The sequence below is a fragment of the Carcharhinus amblyrhynchos genome, chromosome 13 (genome assembly GCF_965287045.1).
Source record: "Carcharhinus amblyrhynchos chromosome 13, sCarAmb.v2.hapA, whole genome shotgun sequence".
Classification (NCBI taxonomy): domain Eukaryota; kingdom Metazoa; phylum Chordata; class Chondrichthyes; order Carcharhiniformes; family Carcharhinidae; genus Carcharhinus; species Carcharhinus amblyrhynchos.
This window is the reverse complement of record NC_137336.1, coordinates 25,509,002-25,528,651: the sequence shown is the minus strand read 5'-3', so window position 1 is coordinate 25,528,651 and position 19,650 is coordinate 25,509,002. Positions and strand designations below refer to the sequence as shown.

The following is a 19,650-nucleotide window of genomic DNA, read 5'->3' as shown; positions in this document are numbered from 1 at the left end:
CCGGAGTGTGACAAGTAGGGGATATTCACAGTAATTTCATTGCAGTGTTAATGTAAGCCTACTTGTGACTAATAAATAAACTTTAAAACTTTTATTCTGTGAAAGAATGGAGGAAATTAAGCATCTGAACAAACTTACTGAAGATAAACCAAGACATTAAATCTGATCTTCTTTATAAACAGAGCTGTCATTTTTACCCAGTCAGTAAGAATCTCGAAGTATGTTGTGAACCGCTACATAACCCCCCATTTTCATTTAATAAGACATTTCAATATTGGTGAATTGAAACAAATTAAAATATGACTGCTAATTGCAAAATCAGAGCAAAATGAAGTTATTTATGCTAATTAACTTAGAAAAAGGAATAAAGACTTTTAAAGTCTAAAGGTGCAAAATTTGCTTGAATTGTTTAACTCTTTTGGTATCAGCGGCAGCTAGGAGGTAGCACTCTCACACCAAAGGTTTTGAGTACAAGTGCCACTCGAGATGTGAACTAGATTGGCTCCTCAGTGCAGAACCAACGGAGTGCTGCACTGTTTTTCAGTTGCAATATGTATCAAAGCCCCATCTTCACTGTCAGATGAACATAGAAAATCACATGGTACTATTCAAAGACCAGGGGAAGTGCCTTGATGTCCAATGATAATATTTTAATATATTTATCCTTCAGCTAACAAGTAGATCTGATGACCTGGCCGGCTTTTGAATTACTGCTTGTGAGACCTTGCCGTGTGTACCTTGGCTGTTGAGTTGTACCACGCATCAGTGACTATGCTTCAGATCTGCTTAGGTGACTTTGAAATGCTTTGGGAAATCCAGAGGTTGCGAAGTATGCAACATAAAGGCACAAATTGCATACCTTGGGATCAAAGGGGCAGTGATTGCATGGATAAAAATTTAGCTACAGGACAAAAAATGATTTGATTTCATTTGATTTATTATTGTCACATGTATTAGTATAGAGTGAAAAGGGTTGTTTCTCGTGCATTATACAGACAAAGCATACTGTACATAGAGAAGGAAAGGAAGGAGTGCAGAATGTGGTGTTACAGTCATAGCTAGGGTGTAGAGAAAGATCAACTTAACAGGACGCAGGTCCATTCAAAAATCTGACGGCAGCAGGGATGAAGCTGTTCTTGAGTCAGTTGGTACATGTCCTCAGACTTTTGTATCTTTTTCTTGACGGAAGAAGGTGCAAGGAAGTATGTTTGGGATTCATGAGGCCCATAATTATGCTGGCTGCTTTTCCGAGTCAGTGGGAATTGTAGACAGTGTCAATGGATGGGAGTAGAAAGTTGCAGTGAATGATTTTTTTTCAGATTGGAAGGAAATGTGCATTACCATTCCCAGAGATCAGTATTGGGCCACTGCTCCTTTGATATAAACTAATGACCTGGAAATAGGTGGACAGGACATCATCTCAAAATTTTAAGATGACATGCATCTCAGAAAAGTAGTAAACGTAGTGTTCAATTGTTCGATTGTTCAATTGTTTGGTCTTTGATTATGTGCATATGGTGTATGTTTTCTGTTCACTGAATGTGATTAATTAAGCCTGGTTGTGGTCATTGAAAAAGAGAAACCAAATTGAGGCAAACTGATGTAAGCATAAGAGCAGACATTTTAAAGCACTGAATTAAACTCCTGTTACAGACATATAATCTGGAGTGTATCATGTCTGCATATCCCTGAGGCATAAAACATAACAATAAACAATTGAGGAAGATAATAATAGACTTCAATAGGACAGAGCTGATAAAAAGCAGGACACGTTTAATGCAGAGTATGTGGTGATTGATTTTAGTAGGAAGAAAGAGGAGAAGCAAATGTGAACTAAATTGTATAATTAAAAAGAAGGTGCAGGAACAGAGTAACCTGAGGGTGTGGTTAGAAATGTTTAAAGGTGGAAAGTAGGATGAGAAGACTATCAAGAAGGCATACAGGTTGTTTGGCTTTAGAAATAGAGGCACAGAGTACAAAAGTAAGGAAGCTACTATTATGGCCAATTCTGAACACCACATTTTAAGAAGAATGTTATGGTCTTGGAGAAGGCACAGTGGAGATTTAGAAGAACAGTATGAGGGATGAGGAATTTCAGCTACAAGGAGAGACTGGAGGAGCTGGAATTGTTGCCCTAGAATGGATAAGGTTAAGGGAAGATTGTGCAACAGAAGACATGTAAAAACACTTTTTTTTGCGCAGCGAGTTATGACCTGAAAGGCTGGAGGAAGCAGATTCAACAATAAGTTTCAAAAGGGAACAGGATAAACACTTACAACAGAAAAGATGTACTGGCTGAGATAACAGCAAGCAATGTGGGACTGATACAAAGGCCCAGCACAACTATACTGAGACAAATGGCCTCCTTCTGTGCTGTGTAATTATTTATTTTTCTTTCACTTGGTGTTCTATTTTATAAGTAGCAATAAAACAGCATTTGGACATTAGCCTTCAAATGAAATTGTCTTGAGTATATTGCTGTTTGATTTTGAGTTTCACAGTATATTTTGGCTTTTGATAGGTGCTGCGGATCAAGGCAATCTGTGGTTTTACTTTAGGCAATCATCATCAATAACATCATTGGGGCAGATTTTCCACCAAACTGACCTGATCTATGGAAAGACAGGCAGAGAGTGCAGATCCGGCATAACTCTGATAATATCCTGAATGGATTAGAGGCTTAAATTTCTTTGAAAAAGGTGTTTAAAAGATTTTATTACCTCTCATACTTACCACACTATAAGGCTAATTAAGGTGATGACTCGAACATTATGGGTTTTTACCAAGAAAATTATTGTAAAAGATTTTCCATTTTCGGTCTTTATCCCTTCGACCTGGAAGAAAAACAGAAGATACGATATTATTAGAAAATATCGATATTTTTACCTATTAATATTAGTTTATCTTGGACAAAGATGATCCAGAAAACTTGTTTGAAAGAAACGTCACTAGTTTTGTGAATTATTTGGCAGGAGGTTTATAGAAATGTACCATGCACATTGTGAAGATGTTTTAGGAAATGCTGTGTCACTTGTGTGTGTTATTATCAGGATGTGGAGATGCTGGCGTTAGACTGGGGTAAGCACATTAAGAAGTCTCACAACACCAGGTTAAAGCCCAACAGATTTATTTAGTAGCACGAGCTTTCGGAGCGCTGCCCCTTCCTCAGATGACTTACCTGATGAAGGAACAGCGCTCTGAAAACTCGTGATACCAAATAAACCTGTTGGACTTTAACCTGGTGTTGTGAGACTTCTTACTGTTACTCTTAGACCTCAGAATAAGAAATAATTATAATTCATGAAGAATATACAGTCAGTTGAATGTTCTCTTATTGTATATTTTAATTCAAAACAGACTCTGGAAAGATCAAAAATATGAACTTTGACAAATTGTAAATTCCATAAATTCTACAATCAGGCACAATGGTTAGCATGGCTGTCTCGCAGTGTCAGGGACCTGAGGTCATATTCCGGCCTCGGGTGACTGCATGGAGTTTACACATTCTCCTAGTGTCTGCATGGATTTCCTTCAGGTGCTCCGATTTCCTCCCACACTCCAAAGATGTATGGGTTCGGTTGTTTGGCCATGATAAATTGCTCTTTACTGTCAGGGGGATTAGCAGGGTAAATACATGGGATTATGGGGATAGGGCCTGGGTGGGATTGTAGTTGGTGCACGCTCAATGGGCCAAATGGCCCCCTTCTGCACTATAGGGATTCTATGATTCTAATCAGTGCTTAGAATTCAGCAACAAATTGGAAAATGGTACATTGTATACTATCATTATTGTGACTTTTTCCCCTTTACCTGTTGCGTAGCTTGTCCATCACCTGTAGAAAAGAAAAGTGGGGCACGGTGTAAACATGATAAAGCCCCCAGTGTGTAGATACTGTCCCATGTCAAAGTTCACAATATTGGTTCAGTCCTTCATATCAAAGCACATTAATCTGCGCTTAGGTAGATAAAATATTTTCAGTGTAATAGAAACTGTAATGAAGTTACGTATTATAGCTGTTCCTCAGTCTCCTCCAGAACTGAGTATGTAGAGAGGACGTCTTGTACAGTTTGAAAACAATAAGTTGATCATTACTGGCTTGAGAAAAATAGCAAGGTTTCAGATAATAAAGTTTTGTGTTGTCAAGGTGATTTTCCTTTTGAGATACTAACCTACAACCTGTCGTGATTAGAGTGTAAGCAATACAATGACATATATTTTTTAAACTGTATAAACAAGGGGGTGAGGACATGCTGCAAATTAATGTGGCAAGAAAGATCTTGAAGCTGCCCATTTGCAGTAGCAGCATTGTGTATGTTGTGAATTTTTCTAGAAGAAACCCCATAATATCTTTCCTTCATTAAAACTGTGTAAATGATAGAATTAAACACAAGGCTAAATTTCATAGAATCCATACAGCGCAGAAGGAGGCCGTTCAGCCCATCCAGTCTGCACTGACCACAATCCAACCCAGGCCCTATTCCCATAACCCCACATATTTACCCTGCTAATCCCCCTGACTGGGGTCAATTTAGCATGGCCAATCAATCTAATCTGCACATCTTTGGATTGTGGGAGAAAACTGGAGCACTCAGAGGAAACTCATGCAGACACAGGGAGAACTGCAAACTCCATACAGACAGTGACCCAAGGCTAGAATTGAACCTGGATCCCTGGTGCTCTGAGGCAGCAGTGCTAACCGCTGTGCCACCATGCCACCCCTTCTCTTTTGGAAACAATAAATTAGCTACCTTAATATCCAAGTGGATAAATGCACATTGGATGAAGTATTGAGCCATAAAAATTAAAAACGTCTCAGGTCATTTAGCTGATCTTTGGATCTTAATAATAATGGAGACAAGAAATAGTTTCCCCAGCCCTGGCAGAATTTATTCGGAAGGAAGATTTTGTGAAGTTGTTTAGAAAGTGCATTCTTGAAATTCAAATCAATAAACTCTTTGGTGAATATGAATCTGCACTAGCAGATTTGTTTTGAAAGTACGGAAGCAATGTATTACGAAGCAAGAGGAAAGTCCCTGACAACTGTGCAGGGCACAGCCTATTCCTGTAAATCATGTGCTTTTTAGAAGGCCTGTCTTCTGGATGCTTGCCAGTTTTTTTCTCTCAGTTGCAGTCTTCACTCTTATGTGTCATGCACAGCGTGTCTCATGGAATGACATGGTGCCAGTAATCATTAACAAAAATGAAAAGCTTGCAATGACCTTGTTACGACAGAGGGCTATACTTAGGATGGTCCACTGCGTTTGGACATATTTTTAGAGATTTCAACTCATAACCTCCTGCCTATTGATATTTCGCCCTGTCAAAAAGTCTTCTCCAATTGTCTTGTAACTAATAAACAAGAGATGATCAAAGGAAATATACAAGGCATGCAGGGTTAAAAATTTGATTACTTCTGTGTGCAATTAATCCAACTCTATTCAAAGTTGTGCAGACAGCCTGCTAATACCTGCATGTCGCTCAGTGCTAAACGTACTGCTGAGTGGCTACGCACCTTAGTAGTAGCTCCATGTTCATGGAAGGTAGGGCATTTCTCAAAGTCCAAGGGCATTTTTGCATGCAGCAGGTGGTGGAAGGTGTTGTGGAAAAGTTTATGAACAGGAAGATGAGTGGAAATGGAGAAACAGGCCAGAGGACTCGGATAAGGCCTTTGATATCATAGAATCATAGAATTGCTATTAAGGTGGCCATTTGGCCCATCGAGACTGCAGCGACCACAATCTCACCCAGGCCCTGTAACCCCACACATTTATTCTGTTAATCCCCCTGACACTAGGGCCAATTTAGCATGGCCAATCGACCTAACCTGCACATCTTTGGAGTGTGGGAGGAAACTGGAGCACCTGGAGGAAACCCAGGCAGGCACAGGGAGAATGTGCAAACTCTACACAGATAGTGACCCGAAGCCGGAATTCAACCTGTGCCCCTAGTGCTGCGAGGCAGCAGTACTAACCACATGTCACTCATATGGTGGCATACATAAAAAGGCTGACGAGCATGCACACAGAACTGTTTGGTAGAGCAGCTCACCTCTGGGCACCGACTCCATTCTCTTCCCTAGCCAGAGGAGGGTGGGGGGGGAGGGTGGTTCTGAGGCTGAACGCAACAGTTCAAATTGAAGGGGTGAATTTCATCGCTTTGCCGGGTTCTGGATGATCGGCTGCAAACTGCCTGAATAGGAGAGCCTAGCCCAAGCCTATACAGCGGCCACCAGCCTTCTCCAAGGATCCATCTGCTGCAGATAAAGTGCCAGCGGCAGCAGTTACAGGCCTTTAATTGGCCCCTCCAAATTTTTTTAGCTGACCCACTGAATTATAAATTGACAATTGCTTTAGTGTGGGCAGTACGTGCAACAAAAAATTCTCCAGGCACTTGGGTGCTACAGACCTTTGCAATTACACTATGGCAGGAATCTGAACCATCTCTCGGCTTTGGACGGGTGTAATGACTCCAATCAGGCCATTGCGATTGACTTATTGGAATATGAACTTCCTGGTTAAGGAGTCAATTGATGGGCCAATCAGGAAGACTTTTCCTTGTATTTAACTGGGACTGTCAGTTCCTCTGGCACTACCGAAAGTAGACTGCTGACTGCGGGCACTCTGTGAACGGCTATTGGAATTGTAAATAAAGGGATTTTGGTGAAGGGACTTCTGCCTCTGAAGGCTTGTCACAGTGGGACTTCCATTAGTTCAATTTTTGCAGAACATTTGCATGCCACACTTCCCAGGAGGAGAGCATTCACTAAGGTAGAGATTTCAAGAAAAAAAAGCAGAACTTTGAGGTATTGAGTCAGGCTGTGGGAAATGGGTTTTGAGGCCGGGGACTTGGTGTTTTATAAAAGAGAAGCACGGAAAGAATGGAGAGGCTCCGGAAGTTAAAGTCAGTGATGCAAAATGGTAATCTTGCAACATGGTGACCAAGCTGCTCGAGTACATTCTGCAAGCCTCACTAACACATTACACATTGACAGAACCGGAACAGATGAGGGAAACTGAGCGCTATGCGCAATAATATACTGGGCCAGATTACACTGCAACAGATTATGACAGATCATGGGCTAACTGAGAGGAGAGCAAAAGATAGTGAAGATCACGATAGGGCCACTCATAAAGGTCAACAACTGAATGTAAGAACAAGGGTGGCGTAGAGGCCAGAAGGGATGAGTGAGTGGAAGGAAACCATCACAGCAAGAAGATTAGGAAAGGCCACAGGGAAATATAAAAACTGGCCGAATATACGAGAAGGGGAAGATTATCTGATCTATGGATTTTCAGAAGGATGTAAAAATGTGGAAAGATTGTATTTATAAAACACAGTGTAAGTTCAGACAGTGGGCCTAATGGTGATCAAAGCCCAAGGAAAAGATCAGGAACTTGTGAAAGGAAGTCTAGTTACGGGAGGGACAGCCGTGTAATAGTAACTCTGAATGGGATAGGACATTTAATAGACGATGTAGTTTAACCCGAGCAAGGGTTAAAGAACAGATAAGGAGTGACACAAAAAGTAGGAATCAATATGAGAGAGAAGCTCTTGTGGAGACGAACAAATTGAGCGGTAAATTGGTAAAGGGGGCAAAACAAAAAAGAACTTGACAGCTGGAAAGAATTTGTTGTTTAGATGGAGGTGCCAGACAAAGGGCAGCCAGCATTGTCTAGAAGATGGACACATACAGAGAAAGTAGTTCCTGAGGGAATAGAACATAGAACAGTACAGGCCCTTTCAGTTAGCCCATGATCTGTCATAATCTGTTGCAGTGTAATCTGGCCCAGTATATTATTGCGCATAGCGCTCAGTTTCCCTCATCTGTTCCGGTTCTGTCAATGTGTAATGTGTTAGTGAGGCTTGCAGAATGTACTCGAGCAGCTTGGTCACCATGTTGCAAGATTACCATTTTGCATCACTGACTTTAACTTCCGGAGCCTCTCCATTCTTTCCGTGCTTCTCTTTTATAAAACACCAAGTCCCCGGCCTCAAAACCCATTTCCCACAGCCTGACTCAATACCTCAAAGTTCTGCTTTTTTTTCTTGAAATCTCTACCTTAGTGAATGCTCTCCTCCTGGGAAGTGTGGCATGCAAATGTTCTGCAAAAATTGAACTAATGGAAGTCCCACTGTGACAAGCCTTCAGAGGCAGAAGTCCCTTCACCAAAATCCCTTTATTTACAATTCCAATAGCCGTTCACAGAGTGCCCGCAGTCAGCAGTCTACTTTCGGTAGTGCCAGAGGAACTGACAGTCCCAGTTAAATACAAGGAAAAGTCTTCCTGATTGGCCCATCAATGCTGGAATGTATAAAGCTAACTCATAGCTCAGGGAGCTGATAACTACTGGATGACCAGGAAGTCACAGTAGACTTCTCAACAACAGGAAAAATAAGTTTGAGGATTTTCCTAGCACTCCTAGCAACATACTCATGGGGCTGTAAATCCAATGATGTCAAAGCAGCATTTGTGCAAGGAGAACAATTTTGAAGCACGTATACTTAAAGCCTCTAAAAGAAGCTGGAGATGTAGAGGAGAATATTGGACATTCAGCAAACTAAGTTAGGAAGAGCCCTGAATCTCAACAGTCTTACCTAGAGAAAGTTAATAGGATCACGAAAAATCAGGCCAGATCCTCAGACAAGGAAGACTCTACAACTAAGGAAGAAGCGGATAAATCGAGAAGTTTCTTTTGGGCAATTAAACTGGTTCTGAACACAAGCTAGACTATATGTGAGCTATTTCATATCAGAGGTGAGCACCATGCTGAATTATGCTACTGTTGGAGAAGTGCTAAAAGCAAAGGGTGGCATGGTGGCACAGTGGTTAGCACTGCTGGCTCACAGTGCTAGGGACCTGGGTTCGATTCCCAGCTTGGGTCACTGTGTGGAGTTTGCATGTTCTCCCTGTGTCTGTGTGGGTTCGTTCCGGGTGCTCTAGTTTCTTCCCATGGTCTCAAGATGTGCAGGTTAGGTAGATTGGCCATCCCAAATTGCCCACTAGTGTCAAGGGGACTAGCTGGGGTAAGTGCATGGGGTTAGCGGGTTAGAGCCTGGGCAAGACTGCTGTCAGTACAGGCCAAATGGCTTCCTCCTGGACTGTAGGATTCTATGATTCAAGTAAGACATCAAAGAAATTGAGTTTGGAAGAATGTACACTAAGATTTCCATGGCTGGGTAATCCAGAAGGGATGAAATTAGTCATTTTTAGTCATGTCTCATACACTGACCTTCCCAATGGTTATTCGAGTGCAGCAGGATTCATTATGTTTAAATGGGGAGAAATGATAAATGTTGTTCGTTAGCTTGGGAATTGAAAAAAACCAAACATAGTAGTGAAAAGTACCTTAGCTGCGGAAACATTAGAGCTGGTGAAGTGACAGATATAGCTACATGTAATGGAGTACTTAAAAGGAATTCCTGTCTGAAGGGCAACTGAGGAAAAATATGCCTATAGAATATAGATAACTGTTTGCTCTGGGACAATGTCCATTCGACAAAGAGTGTCATGAGAAACAGGTTGAGGATTGATCTCTTCAGTTTAAAAGACGTGACGGAAAGGAAGGAAATCTCCAAAACAAAATGGGTCGACGCAAGTCGCCGGTTATTAGATTGTTTCACAAAAAGAACAGCTTGCCAAAATAAATTGTTGGATATCCTCGAAGAGTGACACCTTGTGTTATGATGGATTATGAGAAGAGGGAAAATTTCATGTAGTAACCTTATTAGTGTGTTTTTAATATGAAGTATATTAAAAATTGATTGTATAGTAAGAGACAAGTATTACAGTTTTGTATCTTTACTGATGAATAGTTTTTGTTTGCATATTAGTTCAATTTAAGAAGAGGGCAGTCTATTTTAGTACCTGATAGGTTCTGTTGATGGATGTTAAGCACCAGTAATTTAAGGGAATAAGGTGAATGCAGTGTTTGATATTAACTAGTTAATTATAATCAATGTGTATGTAAAGAAGTTTCAGCCAGCACGGTGGAGATTGTGTTAAGGTTGTTCTATAATTCCAATAGCCAGTTCCTCTCTCAGAACTGAGGCAAAGGCCAATATTCTACCACTTTGCCATCAGCATGGGTTAGGGTTTGACAACGGAAATTTCCGTTGACCTCAGTCGAGAATTTCCAGTCTCACTGAGCAAGGTCGTAAAATCCCACCCTATATATATTCAGTATCCCATTGTTCCCTTACTTTTCTTTGTCTCTTCAAAGACCTATCCTTGCCCTCGACACTTCTCTTACAGACAGCCTAGTGAAAACTGTACTACCCAACTGCTGAATGCAGAGTCGATACTTAAATGATTTTTTCACAGGATGTGGGGTCACTGGCTAGGCCAGCATTTTATTGCCCATCCATAATCACCCTTGGGAAGCAAATCCAACCTCTGAACATTTAGAGTGTTTGCAGCATCTTGAAGAATCCAAACAGGCTTCCACTAGTCAAGTGAGGCTCAGTGCAGAGTCACCTCTTGCAGAATTAGGACTTGAATATCAATGACATAAGCAGAATTAAAAGCTGGACAATTCTATATTTTCAATATGATGAACAATACAGCTCATTTCTATACTCTCGTGGTGTATAGTTCACTAATATACAGTAGATGTCAGTGTATATGTTGAACTTTCAAGCCTCAATATTTCCCTCAAAAGAACCAGCGTCAACTTGTTAAGCCGAGCATATGAGTAACCATTGGGTAGAAATGAGTAGTTCCCATTTTGAAATATCATTGATATCCAACATAAAGGTTACCTTAAACTCCCACGTATCTTTGCCTACTTGATCCCTTGTGACTGGGGTAAGTAAAACATGCATTTATTGGGTGAAAAATTGAGGCAGATTGCTGATACAAGTAAAGCATGTCATGGTTAAAAAGGAGGAATGACTTATATGATGATTTTATGCAAAAGCATAATATCTGGAGCTGGAAATATAGGATCGTCTTGTTTGCTGGATTGACTTAAGTGCCAAGATTGATGGTAATGGGTATTGGGGAATGGGGCCGGTTAACTTGGATGGTCAAACATCTAGCATATAAATCAGGATAATGGCAACAGCATGGAGTTTGATCCCAGTTTTGGTGGACATGTAGTCTGCATTCTCACCCAGCCTCCAATCCATGAATCAGTGACCCTCAAATAATCAGAAGAAGGAAAAGAATGGATATTGATAAATTTAAAGAAAATTTAAAGAACTAATGAAGGAAGAAAGCGTCATGTAAAAAAGGAATGTGCTCATCATCTAGAGACATGCCAATAAAATTCATGTCTTTATGAACTGATGGAATATGACCTGAAATGTAACCTGATCCCTAAATCGTTAGAAATTATTCCCGACTGGCTCAGTGATCTTATCCAGTGAGTAGTTAAGGTACCAAAGTGTAGCTCCAGGGCTGTGCTGAATGAGTGGCCAAGTGAGACAAAACGATTAACCTCGATGAGAAAAAGAATGGGAAACAGTTCAGTGAATCAGTGCAGCATGTACTATGGCAATGAACCAAATAAACCATGTTTGATCCCTCTGTGCAGATGGTGGCACTACATTGTCTTATGAAGCCCAGGATCCTCATTCTCATTTGCTATATGGTGAATCCTGCTTGAAGGTACATGTGTATTTGCTTGTGGGTGAAGGTGGAATTGGCTTGGCACTGAGATTCTTGGTGGCCAAACAACCTGAAAGCATCAATTATTTTAGTTCACATATGAAATAAAAAGGAATAGTCACTTGGACAAGAAAGATGATTGACACCCACAGAATTGTAACATAGCCAAGAATCGATATCTTCAGAAGAGAAGAACGCTGGAAAGAAAGTGACAATCAAAGAGCAAGCCTTTTTAAAGGGACAAAGGGACTTGGGATTCCTAGTTCAGGATTCTCTTAAGGTTAACTTGCAGGTTGAGTTGGTAGGAAGGCATATGCAATGTCAGCAATCATTTCAAGAGGACTAGAATACACAAGCAGGGATGTACTGCTAAGGCTTTATAAGGCTCTGGTCAGACCACATTTGGATATTGTAAGCAGTTTTGAGCCCTGTATCTAAGGAATGATGTGCTGCCTCTGCAGAGGGTCCAAAGAAGGTTCACGAGAATGATCCCAGGAATGAAAAACTTGATATATGAGGAATGTTTGAGGATTCTGGGTCTGTACTTGATGGAGTTTTGAAGGATGAAGGAGGATCTCATTGAAAGGTACAAAACAGTGAAAGGCCCAGGTAGAGTAGACATGGTGAAGATGTTTCCATTATTGGAGAGACTAGGAACTGAGGGCACAGCCTCAGAGTAAAGTGACGACCCTTTAGAATCGACATGAGGAGAAATTTCTTCAGCCAGAGGGTGGTAAATCTGTCGAATTCTTTGCCACAGAAGGTTGTGGACACCAGGTCATTGAGTGCACTTAAGATAGAGATAAATAGATTCTTGATTGGTTACAGGGTTAATGGGAAAAGGCAGGAGAATGGGGCTGAGAAACTTATCAGTCATGATTGAATGGTGGAGCAGGCTCGATGGACTGAATGGCCTGATTCTGCTCCTATATTTTAAGGTCTTGAAGGGTTAAATAGACAAATAGGAAACAAATGCACTATTATTTGAGCCAATACCTCAAGATCATTGAAGAGCATCTCTGGTAGAGTGATATCATTTTTCTTTGCAGCTTTTCGGAGTATTGCTTCAGAATCCTGTACCCTCCCTTTTAATAGCAGCCATCGCGGGGATTCAGGGATTAACCTGGGATTAAAAGCGTCATTTTAAGAAAAGAGCACAAAGGTTGCACAAGGATTTGGGATGATATTGTTAATATTAAAATGATCTTTAATATCACATATTAACATGCACCATATTCAAATTCAGAAACCAGAATGGCCAGGGCTGGCGTGAATGGTGTTCGATATGAATTTTAACATGCTTACATAAATACACGATGACAGAGCGGTTAGCACTGCTGCCTCACAGCGCCAGGGCCCAGGTTCGATTCCCAGCTGGGGCCGTTGTCTACGTGGAGTTCGCACTTTCTCCCCATTGTCTGCGTGGGTTTCCTCCCAGAATCCAAACATTTGCGGGTTAGGTGGATTGGCCATGCTAAATTGCCCCTTAGTCTCAGGTGGACTAGTTAGGGTAAATGCATGTGGTTATGAGGATAGGACTTGGGTGAGATTGTGGTCGGTGCAGACTTGATGGGCTGAATGGCCTCCTTCTGCGCTGTCGGATTCTATGCAATCTCGGGATCTTAGATTTGTTTCATGGGATGTGGGCATCACTAGCTAGACCAGCATTTATTGCCCATTCCTAATTGCCCTTCAGAAGTTGATGACCAACACCATCGGCGATCATTGATCTGTGAACATACCACATCTGGCCTTATGATTGAAGGAAGGTGATTGATGAAGCAGTTGAAGATGGTTAGGCCTAGGACACTCTGAGGAATGTCTGCAGCAAAGTCTGACTGAGGTGATCAACTTACAGAAATCACAACCAACCCAATGGATAGCTTTCTCCATGTGATTCCCACTGATTTCAGTTTTGTGCCCTTAATGTTTGGCAGCACGATGGCATAGTGGTTAACACTGCTGCCTCACGACGCCATGGACTCAGATTCGATTCCAGCCTTAGAGTTTGTGTGGAGTTTGCATGTTGCCTGCGTGGGTTTCCTCCAGATGCCCTGGTTTCCTCCCACAGTCCAATGATGTGCCAGTTAGGTGGATTGGCCATGCTAAATTGCCCTTTAGCATCCAGAGCTGTGTAGGTTAGGAGGATTAGCTATGGTAAAAGTTTGGGGTTAGGGGATAAGGATAGGAGAAAGTAGTCCTAGATGCTCTTCTGGAGAGTTGGTGCATACCAATGCTTGGGTCAAGTGCACTATGAACAAAGGTCTCACCATGACATTGCCAGGATTTAATGTGAACATTGGGTGTCTTGTTCATTGGTTGCAGAATGGGTGGGAACCACCATAATGGGGTGGGGGGAGGGATGGAATCAACTGATGTGCCTGTCAGGCAATTAACTGACTATTGGATTTTCCCCGAGATTTAGGACCTGGTGGAGGAGGAGTCCCTCCAGCTGCAGGCCAATCAGAAGCCGGCGGCTCTTCACTGCTGGAGGTACAGCTGGGAGCAGTTGCTGGGTTGGTACGCCCTCAAGGACTTCACTAGGCATCATTGCCAAATCCCTGGTGAGTTGGACGGGATATGGATCAAGGGGTGGGTGTTACCAGAGAGGGGAGTCTGGAGGTCAGAGGCAAAGGCAGGCCTCCCTTCTGATGCTGGGTCCCCTCGATCAGACACTGAACACCTGTGAACAGCAAACCCCTCCCTGTGAGGGGGCAGTAAAACCAATAGGGTTTACTGAGTGTCTGTACCTTTAAGACTTGATTACCTGTAAAGATTTGCATTCCAACAACTATTTTGTAAATTGCGTTTGTGTCTTTATATGCCCTGTTTGTGAACTGAAATCCCACTCACCTGATGAAGGAGCAGTGCTTCGAAAGCTTGTGGCTTTTGCTACCAAATAAACCTGTTGGACTTTAACCTGGTGTTGGGAGACTTCTTACAGTCTTTGGGAGGTCAGGGAGAGCCATGTGACTCCATAAGACATAGGAGCAGAATTAGGCCACTCAGCCCATCGAGTCTGCTCCACTATTAAATCATGGCTGATATTTTTCTCATCCCAATTCTCCTGCCTTTTCCCCATTAGCCGTCATCCCCTTATTAATCAAGACTCCTACTCAATCCCTGAACCACCACTAAATTCTGGTGAGCTCGGGGGTAACTGGTGTCAAGTGGCTCATTAATGAGTGTAATTGGCATCCAGCTTCGAGACAGCAAATTACGTAGTCCTTTCCTGCCTCCGACTTAATTGCGGGAGGTTCTCCTGCCGGTGACAGGATGATGTGCAGCGCCTTCTGCGATTTATTACACTTGGCTGCTTTGCTTCCTGCCCAGACTGGCAATTTCAATCCACTGGACTGGGGGTGGGGACGGTCAGGAATGGTGGTGTTGTGTCTTGGTAAATGCGAACAATCTGAATCAATTCATGGAGAAGGAATAAATAGATGACAATATTCTGGGAAAAAAAAACCAAACTACCAAGAGCACGTGAAACTGGTGAATCTCCTATGGATTTATTCACATAAGTGAAAGCATAGTGAAGCTGGGAGATAGTCTCGGCAAAACAAAATTTAAGAAAATGTACAGTGTTGAAAACATCACAAATTTGAAAGGCGAGGAATGTGGTAATAAAACTTGCAAAAGCAGAAGGTATTGTTTTACAGGAAGCTCTGGACAATAGAATCAACAGAAGCTTGGGTGCAACTTGGTCAAGAATATGGAATAAATGTGTCAGGACATAATAGGGATTAAAGCTTCCAAAAAATGAGGCTTAGGAATTGTGATACAAAATTAACCAGCAACTGTTGCTTCAGATCCAGGCAACACTTAGTGCTGCCTTTAAACCAACACGGTTGTTGCGTGCAGCCAGCACTAAGTGTAGCCTCAGCAGAAGGCCTAAAACTAGGAGAGGTTAGCACCAGTTAACATCACCCTGCACCTCTTAATAGGGAGGTGCATTGTGGAAGCATGGTGCAGGTGCTGGGAGTCATTCTCTGACTGACTCTGACCTGCAACGGTTCGAGGAATGGCACAAGAAGAACACAAAATATTAGAAATGCTCATAGATGTGGCAGCATCGGTGGAGAGAGAAACTGGGGTAACGGGCTGAATTTTTGGAACCCCAATGTCGGGTACAATTCTGGGTCCTGATGCCCAATGCAATTGCTGACTGGCAAACCAATTAGAGGGCCGGGTGCACACTCTCAGTCCAGTGACGGGTGGCAAGCAGGCTCCTGAGGCTGGAGGAGCACTTAAGGTGGGAGTTGCCAAAGTCGAGTAGAGAATGAGGCAACACCTCAAGATGGAAGTGGTGGTGGCGTCCATTTAAATTGATGCTGTCATTATCTTGCGGACTTGCAGTGACCTGGATATCAATCTTCCATTCCTGGCCAATCCTGGAGGGTTGGCAACCCGAGGTGCTTTAGTAAGACTGGGTACCGAAACAAGAGATTGCCCAATGTTATACCAAAAGAGAAAATGCTGGAAAATCTCAGCAGGTCTGGCAGCATCTGTAAGGGGAAAAAGGAGCTGACGTTTTAGTTTTGTCAAAACTAAAAGGCATAGAAAGTGGGAGATATTTATACTGCAGGGGGAGGGAATGAAAGATGAGTCATAGCCACAGAAACTAGGGGAAAAGACTGCTAATAGCTGTTCCGCAGAGAGAATAAAGGGTGTGAATGGCCAAACAGCAGAGAAGCTGTAAACTGTGGCAGATGAAGATGTAGGGGGAGGAGGGGGAGGGGAAGTGGGACAGAGGTAGAATGTAGAAAAAGGGAAGCGAGGGGGAAAAAAGGTAAGGGAAGGAGGGTGAAGTAGGAGGAAAGAGTGGGAAGGGGAGAAAATGAAGAAACACCAATGGTTATGTCCTTTGTTAAAAAGGGAGACAGGACTAATTCAGGTAATTTCAGCCCAGTTGGCTTAACATCAATGGTGGAGAATATTTTACTACAGATAATTAGCTAGATATCATTGCATCCCTACAGAAGGAGACCATTCTGCATTCAAGTAAAATAATCAAAAAATCCAGCTGAAGCCTTTTAGCATTTGCGTGAGCATGGTTCTGGCACCCTCTGCTGGAATACAGCTGAACTTTATAACTCTTTGTGTCTGAAGATCTACAGGGAAGCCTCGTCATTTATATGTACAGTAAAATAACTTTGAGCTCTTTTGAGGGAATTCTTGAGAATATGGAGAGGAAACCTATGGACTGCAGCAGTCTAAGAACACGTCACCTAGTTAAGCGATGGGCAATGAATATTGATCTTGCCAGCAAAGCTCATATCTCATAAGCAATTTAAAAAAAATCTTAGGATGGCCCAAAGATATTTCACATTCAATGACATAACTTTGAAATCACAGAAACCCTACAGTGCAGGAAGAGGCCATTTGGCCCATCAAGTTTGCACCGACTACAATCCCACCCAGGCCCTACTCCCATATCCCTACACATTTACCCGCTAATCCCTCTAACCTACGCATCTCTGGACACTAAGAGGCAATTTTAGCAGGGCCAATCAACCAACCCTTTGGACTGTGGGAGGAAACCAGAGCACCTGGGGGAAACCCATACAGACACGAAGAGAAAGTGCAAACTCCACACAGACATTGACCCAAGCTGGGAATCGAATTGGGGCCCCTGGAGCTGTGAAGCAGCAGTGCTAACCACTGTGCTACCATGCTGCCCCTGTAGTCACTGTTGACTAACATGTGTTACAACCATACTGCCCCATTCCTACGTTACAACAGTGTAATGTAGTCACTATTGTAACGTAGGAAAGGCAGTCGCTTAACTTGTGCAGAATCATCTCTCACAAATAGCAATGCGATAATGACAAGATATTCCATTATAATCACTATGTTGGTTGAAGGATAAATATTGGCCAAGATACCAGGGAGAACATCCTTCTGAAAGGTGAACGGACATTGGGTGTGATTTTACTACCAATTCACACCATACTCCGATGCAACAAAGATGGAGAATTTGGTGCCCAGCCAAATCTCTGTTCACAGCAGCGGGATGGGAAAGTCTCGTTGGTGGGAACGGTTGGGAAATTCTGGCCATTGTGACAAAATCCTATTGTCAAGTCATTCCAATTTGTCTTGTCCGCCAATGGCAGACTCTTCAAGACACCCAGGATGGGATTCTCCCAAAAAATTTCCAAATTTGCATAAAAACTGGAGTAACTCCCACCGACTTTTTCAGCTGGGGTTTGAAAATGAATCTCCCACACTTTGAGCACTGCGGCATGTCTGAACGTGTATCACTCTGAAAGGTGGTGAGTGGGGTCTAATTATCAAGAACGCTATCAGATGCACAAAGACGATACTCCCAGATAGAAAATGAGGCCTAACTATTATCTTCGGTATCAAAAAGTTTCATCAATACATTTACATTTTAGAATCAGCACAGACCATAAGCTTTTCGAAGATGCCAAGGCAATTCTCCAATTGCACCCACAAGAATACAGTGATGGGTACTTTTCTTGTCAGTTTAATTTCGAACATTGACCAGAGGTTTACCTATCCAATGCAGACGTCTTAAACAGTCTACCGTTACCCAAAAGAACGCCATCCCTTCTAATCATTACAATCTCTTGCAAGTCTAGAGGGGATGGCCCCTTTAAGGGCAATACATCAGGAAGGTCATGTGACTGATGGCCCAATGGGGAACGAGTGCAGGGGTCTTGGTGCAGTGCATGGGCTTTTGCAGCCAGAGTAGATCCCAGAGCCGGAAGTGTGAGAGTACTCTGTATATTCTCCTTCTTGTAAATAAGCTGTTATAGTTCATTATACTCACTGGTGGTCGCTAATCTTTGCAATTACTACAGGTTATAATTTCACTTACCACCATAAAGGAATGTATAGCAGGCCAAAGAGAGACAGTGCGAAAAGCAGCATCCGCCAGCTTCGTATGAAATATGCAATCAAAGGCAGGAACATATAGCCGCACGCATAAGAAATGCCAACTCCCAGTGTGGAATATGTAATCCGAATGGATTTTCCAAGAAGTTCTGATCCTACAAAAGAGAATAATGAGGTCAGGAACAACCAGAATGTGGGTTACTTCCTCAATTCATTTCACTGCCTACTATCACCATGCAGAATGAAATGTCACTTTGTGCTCAGTTATAAAGGCTTACATTAATTATGTGGAACTATCTCAAAACTTAATCCACAAACCAAGCTCTGTGAAAGATCCTGAATGTCACCATATTCCATTTTATACACCTCCAAGAGACCAGTGATTGACTAGCATAAACAGAGATAAGGACGGAGTTTGGCATATGATACGGAGGAGGCTGCAAGACGACAACACATTTGGAAATCAATGGACAAAAGAGTGAAGTTAAAAAGACAACAGAAACAAACATTCACACTTTGGCCAGAATATCCTCCCCAACTCCCTAATGACCAGCGAAAGTTTCACTCTGATACGCTTTGGTTCTCCATTGGGCACGGAATCCGAAGTCCCTAAAATGGTATATTTGTCTTATGTTTTTTATAAATGATATAATCCTGGGATTTCAGACTAGGTCAGTGCCAGGCAGACTGCATAGCTGGATGTCCTGCCTGCAGACTTTCTGAGAGGCAGTTCAACTATCAGCAATGAAGCATTGGATTCCTTGCAAAATTCCTTCCTTCCTGGTCCAGAGTTAGTACTCAATTACACCATTTGCGTACTACTATGTATCAGACTTGGTAATTGATTGTGAACTAGACATCAAAGGCAGGTGCTTAATCATCAAAACAGGAAGTGTGAGCCAGGAAAATTACATAGCTCAGTTCATCTGCCTTGGCTTAGGTATTTTAGTACACTAATAGATATCTGGGCTCTCAGCCAAGAATATCTAATGAGGTTTGACTGAGAGCCCAGAAATCCATTAGCCTGTTGAAAAACCTGATTCCAAGGAAAGCAGTATTTGATTGGTGGTTCTAGCTCTCTGATCTATGTTGTTAATTTCACAATGTTTACTTACACAAGATAAAGACGTTTCAAGTGCTTGAAGTCTCAGCTACTGATATTTAAATAGTCAGGATGATT

The 19,650-nt window shown here is 42.2% G+C and overlaps 1 protein-coding gene across 2 annotated transcripts in view; it reads right to left on the bottom strand.

The window, feature by feature from the left end:
- Positions 1-19,650, bottom strand: part of LOC145351780 (organic cation/carnitine transporter 2-like) — a 72,024-nt gene that overhangs the window by 12,686 nt on the left and 39,688 nt on the right. For both annotated transcript variants that reach the window (XM_080201404.1, XM_080201405.1), the window contains exons 4-6: positions 18,454-18,625; positions 12,606-12,732; positions 2,734-2,834 (exon numbers count right to left, since the gene is read on the bottom strand). In XM_080201404.1, the coding sequence (XP_080057530.1) occupies positions 2,734-2,834; positions 12,606-12,732; positions 18,454-18,625 (400 nt within the window). The remainder of the gene's footprint in view (positions 1-2,733; positions 2,835-12,605; positions 12,733-18,453; positions 18,626-19,650) is intronic.